This window comes from Medicago truncatula, chromosome 6, assembly GCF_003473485.1.
Source record: "Medicago truncatula cultivar Jemalong A17 chromosome 6, MtrunA17r5.0-ANR, whole genome shotgun sequence".
NCBI lineage: Eukaryota > Viridiplantae > Streptophyta > Magnoliopsida > Fabales > Fabaceae > Medicago > Medicago truncatula.
In genome coordinates, this window is record NC_053047.1 from 20838731 (window position 1) to 20846906 (window position 8176).

The following is an 8176-nucleotide window of genomic DNA, read 5'->3' on the forward strand; positions in this document are numbered from 1 at the left end:
TAGCAAATCTTATATTTTCTTATAGTGTTTGTACGGTGAATAATTTGTCTCTATATTATCGAGATTTGTAGCCTTAATAGAGTAAATTTAATATCGGGATTGCATGTTATATTTTAATCATGGTATGATTTTTAATGTATGATGTGTATCTTGATATATTGAATGGTGAAAACATGTTATTTACTACAAAGGTTTGCTTATATCTTATAATTTTAATTTTCTCCACTAATTTGATATTGATAACTGTCAGTGATTTCTATTTAGTTTCGTAACCAACATTGATAGAGTTATAAAAAAAACAATGGTGCTTTACCCCCTGTAATATAGGTTATTTTTGGTTTTCCCCCCTGTAAAATATTTTTTTTGATTTACCCCTGTAATTTTTTTTTTTGAATACCCCTAATAGGTCATAAAAAAACGAAAAAATTCTGCAAAAAAAAAATAAAGTCGTTATTTTATGACCTATTAGGGGGGTATTCTAAAAAATATATATTTTACAGGGGTAAATCAAAAAAAATATTTTACAGGAGGGAAAACTAAAAATGACCTATATTACAGGGGGCAAAACATCATTAACCCAAAAAACAACTTTGATTTGAAAGGCTTTTTATTTATTTTATTTTAAATAAAAATCTTCGAATTAGCTACGAAATTGCTAGGAATATTATGGCAATATCCTAGCGAAATGGTTAGGAAACATAAACTAATAAACGTTACGTTGCAACGTATTAATAGGTAAGTAGCTAGGATTTAAATTACATTAGTTGCAATTAACTAGGAAATACTTTAGTAGATAATTTGCCGCCCAATCCAAACTACGACTAGGATGATAGGTAATTCACAACTATACAGTAGCTAAACATGTTTTGCTAGAAATTAGCTACGAATTAGCTTCCATTTTCACTGTAGCAATTACTAATTTTCTTGTACTTTAAAGTTTTCATTCTTTTTTGACTGTAGGAAGCCGTCTTTAGTCTTCTATCTTTTTGCATTGTCACACGAGATGTGTAGAGATGGCTTACACCACAGAATATGTGGCTTGTTCGAAAGGGCATTGAGTAGTGATATGCTTTACAACTTAGTTGTACTGTTTCGTTGCTAAAATGGGTATGAATTGAAAATTGCACATGATCCTTCTGCATCTTATTGTATCTTCATTTGTGCCATCCATGCATGCCTCTGGTGAGTATTTATGTTTTAGATTACTTCTCTAATGCTAAAAAAGTGTTCCCTTTCCTGGAAAACGTGGAAAAAACAATGACTATTTGGAAAGTAGAATGCTCTTCTAGAAATGGAGTTGTTCTATGGGGAGGTCCAGTTCATCTAAAAGAGCTAACTGATGAGCTTCGTCCAATGGAAATCCAAACATTTTATCATTTACTTCGATCATAATTTCAAGGGAGGTCTAATGGAAGTCGGTACCCTCATTTCCGACCACCGTAGATTACAGTTTTTGTGGTATTAAAACCATTTTCTAGTGCTAACAAGACTAAGCAGAGGGTTAAAATTGAGGCTATAAAACTTCATCTTGTTCAAATACCATGATGGACAATCCAATCCAATCAATAATGTATATAATCTCTTTTAATAACAAGACAAAAATAATTCATGCCATGTTTGGTTTAACATTGAAAGGATATGGATCAATATTCTACATGAGAAACATAAGAGATGTGGATCAACAAAAAATACTCTGATCTAAATTTATGAAATGCATGGTAAATACTTGGAACTCATACTAACCATTCATTGTTATAAAAAAAATAAAGCAAAACAACCTTCAAGAGCAAGTTAACGAAACAATACACGTCAATTTAAGGACATAAGTCACACTTGAAAACAAAAGCATAATCCAATTAAAATTTAAAATGAAAACTGAATGTTCAAAAAGCAAAGGCCAAAACAGAGGTTCAATTAAGAAACATTAAGCGCTTCCATTTCTTCCTTGAACTTGGGCATGGCATCAACAGGGAGTGTTATGAAAATCCTTGCTCCTCCTTTCATCGATGGATCTTGATCATCAAGTTTACATGGAGACATGAAGATGCATGTACCGACAAGTTGAAACATGTTGCATGGTGCTATTACAAAATTAACTGCTTCAAATCCTCCAAAATCAATGCTTCCCTGAAAGCCCAAATGCTTCCACTCTGTCAAAACTGTTACTGCACCACTAGATTCCATGATGAACTCATCCTCATGGTTTGTATCCAAAGCATTCATTATGTAATTTTTTATATAATCTTTGGTGAACGCATCATTTTTTGCCGTTTTGATTCGTTGAACAATTTCGTTGAGTGGATTTTCAATGAGTTCAGCTACATTTAAAATAATATTGCCGTCCACGATGGAGTTCCCATAATAACCTTTCGGCAAGGGAATCTCCATCACGTTTCTTCTCATGGAAACTAACAAGGTTAGCATTGTTTTTCCATTGTTGTGGAGTCTTAAGGCTCTCGCTCTAGCCCTCCATACATAGGCAGCTAGCGACTCAAACGTTGTGATATGTGTTGATTCTTTATCATTTCCCTCCACCAACCTCATTTTGAGTCTTTGTATCTCCTCAGCCTTGACCTTAAAGCAGTATTGCTTTATGACTGTTTCAGGTTGAAGTAATGGTGAAAAGGTAGAAGACTCTTTATCCATTAGGCATTGGATTGGTTTTTTAGTAGCTACTAAATGATCAAATATCTCTCTTTCCCATATAGGTTTAACCGTAGGCTCATTTCTTCCTTTTGCAATTTCAACAATTGCATTGAAAAATTGAGATGCACCAAATCCATCACAAACGGCATGTGACAACCCCATTCCAATGGTTATGCCACCACAAATAAATTGTGTTACCATTACCACCAATGGGTAACACTTATCTTGAGGGGAAGGAGGATCAAACACCAATTGTTTTGCCACTTCTGTGTCTGCATTGTCCAAGTAATTAAGAGAATCAAGGCTGCAGTTAGCAGTTGCTTCCAAGAATGGAACTCCAAATTCTGCATTGTTGGCATCGAACACGACTCGGAGGTTTTCATTTTCGGAAGGTTTCTCTAGTCTACCTGCAAGACATATTGATAATAAGTTGTTTTAGAAAAGAAAAGAAACTTGAAGGTAGGATTCCAACAGAATTGGTAGATTTTTTTAAGCCTTACTTTAACAATAATATATATAGGGTCTGTTTGGTAAGGCCTGTAAATTAACCTATAGCTTATAAGCTCGTATGTCCAAAAAAGCTCCGTTTGGTAAACGTCTTCTTGTCAGAAGCTTATAGCGTTTTTCACGAGCTTGTTGCTTATTTTTCAGACGCTATTTCAAGTAGCGTTTGAGTTTATAGCTTACAGCTTATTGTTTTTTCTTCCACTTTTACCCTTACTATTTTAATCAAATCCATTTTTACCCTTTGCAATATTTAATTACGTTTATGAAAAACGAGGTTATGTTTAAGGTGACAACTAGGGTACCCATGGAAGAATGATGGGTAATTTACTCCAACCAATACACATTAGCCACATAAGCACATTTTTAAGTGGTATCCATGAGCTATCTTGACCCCACCAACAAATTGGTCATTTTCATTAGTTGGTGGGTAAATTACCCACCATTCTTCAAAGGTAATCTAGAAAAAACCTATGTTTAATTGAACTTCAGATTTCAGAATTTTAATAAATAAATACTAAATATGTTTTCCTTAAAATAAATATAGTGGCGCTGTATCATCTAAAAGATATATTAAATTAACAAATTTAAATTATTAAATAGTAAATACTTAATATTAATGGTTGTTAATTTTATTATGAAATAAAAATGTTCTTTTGTGTCATTTTACATATATCAACTAACTAAAACGTTAATTTTGGTCAACTATATCAGTTATCAGTCATCAATTATCCGCTATAAGCTATTAGCTATTAGTCATCAGCTATAAGTTATCCGCTATTTTTATTAAACAGAGCATAGATTTTTTCCAGTGAAACCCCAAAAATATCCCATTACACCCAAATCTATTCATAACTTAATCATAATATTGAAATTGCCCTTTTACATTGTTCATCTCTCACTCTAATGTAAATGTTCATCTCTCTCACAAACAAACATGAATATATGATCAAACTTGATGAAAGATTAGATTGAAGCATAAAGTTTTCCATTACAATGATTTTCACGTTTAAATGATTATACGTGTTTAAGTGATTTTTTGCTTTTAAGTAATTTGGTGAATTGAATTCACATATGTGCACACTTGAATTCATCTTACGTACATTATAAAAATTAAATTTAAGTTACCTTCATTTCATTTTAACTATATAAATAGAATTCTCATTAACCTTTCATTCCGATTTATCGTGAAATCATTTTACGCATTCATGTAATATCCGTTCCAGAGAAATTCATCTCAACGAGTAACCTTTTTCATTGGTCTTCCATTTTTACTCACAATCCTTTTTTTATTTCCAACATTAAGGTTCATGTTTTTTACAAAAGTTGTTTCCCTCTTCAAGCCTCTATATTTATAACCAAATGCAAATCATGAACGATGTTGTTTTTGATAGTTTCACCTACAATCTCATGCTTAAAGCTTGTTTTAGGGCTTAAAAATTCGTACACAAAAAGTGGATGAAATTAGGGGATGAGAAGAAATAAAAATTAGAAAAGGGTAATGATTGAAAATTTAAAAAGAAAGTAAGGACATGAAGTTTATGAGGTGTAACTCTTACAAATTAAATACTCAATCCATTTTAAAATGAGTGTCACTTTAATAAAAAAAAAATTGTTTCAAAATGAATGTCACTTTACATTTCTTACACAATATATCTAATGATTATTTCATTTCATTTTTTAATCTGTGTATCAAAACCTTAAACGACATTCATTGTCTCATTGTGAAACGGAAGGAGTATATAAAATACAGGGTTAATTAAGTTTTTGATCCCTATAAATATCTGCAGTTTTGTTTTTAGTCCCTATAAAAATAAATCATACTTTTTAGTCCCTACAAAATTTTCCGTTAGTGTTTTTAGTCCCAGTTAAATCAAAATTTTAAATTTTTTAATGATTTTTTACATACTTGAAGGGACTAAAAAGTGTGATTTATTTTTATAAGTTTAAGCATAATTAAATAAATTTTAATTTAACAGGAACTAAAAACACTAACAGAAAATTTTGTAGGGACTAAAAAGTGTGATTTATTTTTATAGGGACTAAAAATAAAACTGCAAATATTTATAGGGACCAAAAACTTAATTAACCCTAAAATATATCAATAAAAGAAGAAAAAAAACATATACCTGCAAGAGGATAATAAAAACACAAAGCCTTTGAGAGTGCTTCTTTGAATATAACATAAGAGTTGGAACCCGAATCAAAATCATGATTCTCCAATGAGGATCGACGGTAAACATGAACAGTTTGACAAAGGTTATTATTAATGTCTTTACGATCCAGTATGGACAAAGAAAGAGTACAAGGAGAAACCGAGATCAGTGGTTTGATATAAACAATTTCTTTTTTTTCAATTTTTAAGGATGTTGATTTCTCAGAAGGCATGGCGATATATTGGAAGATAAGGAAAATGTTGAATAACTTATACAAATTATCAAAGTATCATGTAGTGGGTTGGCAAGCTAGTAGTGAAGAAGTTGAATGCTTTGTTATGGAACTCCCTCCTTCCCTTTTTATAGTAATTACAAAAATGTCGGATATTAAAAGTTGTTGGAGTAATAAAGTTGTCGTCCCGTAAGCATAGCTCTGTTGGTAGGATAATGTATTATTATATGCAGGGATCGGGATTCGAATCCCAGACACCCCACTTATTCATCTTATAAGGTGAATTCTAGTCACTAGGCTCCTGACAAAAAAAAGGTTAATGGTGCTTTACCCCCTGTAATATAGGTCATTTTTTGTTTACCCTTTGTAAAATATTTTTTATTTTATTTTATTTACCCCCTGCAAATTTTTATTTTTTTTGGAATACCCCCTAATAGGTCATAAAAAAACGAAAAAATTATAAAAAAAAAAATAAAGTCGTTTTTTTATGACCTATTAGGGAGTATTAAAAAAAATATATTTTACAGGGGTAAATCAAAAAAAATATTTTACAGGGGAAAACTAAAAATGACCTATATTATAGAGGGGTAAAACACCATTAACCAAAAAAAAAAAAAAAAAGTTGTCTCAATGCATTTAATGTTAACTTCTCATATAACAAGACAAATTGATAGTATTAACAAAGGGCATATTTAAAAAAAGAATAATCAATGCATTTAAGAATTTGTATATAATCTTATATTTAAAAACAAAGTTTTTTTTTTATTAACTACTTTTATAAAAAGTAACGGAGGGAGTATATATTAATATAAGTTACCTTATTTTATTAACAAAACTCAATCTGAATAAATCTTGACACTTCAAAATACCATAATTTTATGTATATCTTTATCTACTGCGTAACTTTAAGCTTAAGTGTTATATATTATGGTAGCCAATGTTAACTAGTGTTTTCGGGGTATTGGTTAAGCATCCAAAAGAAGTAAGATTTTATTAAAAAGTGATGTAATAATTAGCTGGTCAAAAGTAACAGTTTATATTTTTAAGACAATTTTTTTACTTTTGGATTCCTTAACCAGTACCCCTGGAGCACCGGTTAACAAGACTCTAAAAATAAAATGGTCTCAAATTATAAGTCATTTTAACATTCTAATGAAACATTAATGTTACTTTTTCTATTTTATATATATATATATATATATATATATATATATATATATATATATATTTATTTAACTATTTATTACTACATCTGTCCCTAATTATAAGACCTTTTTGAAAAAATAACGGGAATTAAGATAGTGGATATTTGTATTAAATATGTTTGTAATTACTATTGTTTTTACAATTTTATCCTTTAAGAAAGAGGGTTGGCTTATGTTTTCAACATTCTATTTATTGCTGATTGAAAAAAGAGATGTACAATAAATAGGGACATGTATGTAAAGAAATAATTAATGTAGTTGGAAATAGAAAAGGGATCTTATAAAAAGGGACAAAAAAAATTCCGGTGTACCCCTACAAAATTTTTGGTTTGAAATCAATCATTTTAAAACTTTTTGTTTTCCGAAAAACCCCCATCCAACTGTGCATATTTGATGACGTGACACACTGAATGACATGCTGACTATGGATATCTGATTAATGGCACTTTAACTGTATAGTTATTTTGTTTTTAATTTTTTTATGGGTACACGTGGCATTTGTGCATAGTTTTAAAAAAAATAATATAAATTCATTTATGTTAATTTAGAAATCAAAATAAATTAAAAAATTAATTTTTGAAAATAAAAAAAATTGTAAGAAATAGAAAAAAATTCATGATTTTTTTTATTTCGGAACATATTTTCTATAAAATTAAAAAATGAACTTTTAATTTCGAAAGAAAATCTAAACTATTTCAAAATATATTTTCCAATTTTTTCGAAAATTTTGAAAGAAGTGAAGTTCTAGAATTTTTCATAATCGTCGATTTCGTAAAATCTTCATAGTTTCCTAAAAAAAAAAAAGTCTTTTTCTTGTATTTTAATTTTAAAATAGATTTTATAAAAATCCGTAATAGAATTTTTGAAAAAAAAAAAACTGACTTTCTTCTAAATTTTTAAAAATATTTGTATCCAGTTAGCGGCTGCTGCCCTTCGCACCACACCTCTCCCTTATCTCTCGGCGATTTCAATGTCGATGGGTTTGGGGAGGTTGTTCTTGTTCGCCGACGTCCTCCACATCGCTGGTGATTTGGGCCGTCTGTTTTCAACAACCAAGGTTTGCTTGCTTCATGATTCAGTTTTGTAACCTATCAAATTTTTAATGTACCGTATAAATGTTAATCGAATACTAATTATATTAATAATTATTTGATTGTAACGTACAAATTTTTAACGTAACATATAAATTTTAATCGAAACAATAGTTATATTAATAAGTATTTGATTGTAACCAACTATGCATTTTATGTACAATTTAATGTTAAGTAAAAAATGGTTTTTAATAATAATTATAATTATTAAGCTTGTATTAATAATTAGGAGAAATTTTTGGAACAAATGCCAAGTAAGATTAGGATGATGTGGACATCTTTAGAGGAGAGGATTTTGGAATAAGCTATTTCTAAAAACTTTAAATTGTTAGTATAAAGATT

The 8176-nt window shown here is 29.7% G+C and overlaps 1 protein-coding gene across 1 annotated transcript; it reads right to left on the reverse strand.

Annotated features, from left to right (window-relative positions):
• Positions 1-1819: 1819 nt before the first annotated feature.
• LOC120580877 (spermidine coumaroyl-CoA acyltransferase) lies at positions 1820-5624 on the reverse strand. Its single transcript, XM_039835080.1, has 2 exons — positions 5280-5624; positions 1820-3053 (listed from the first exon to the last, which is right to left on the reverse strand). The coding sequence occupies exons 1-2, from the start codon at positions 5536-5538 to the stop codon at positions 1915-1917; spliced, it is 1398 nt and encodes a 465-aa protein (XP_039691014.1). The 5' UTR covers positions 5539-5624; the 3' UTR covers positions 1820-1914.
• Between the last annotated feature and the right edge of the window lie 2552 nt (positions 5625-8176).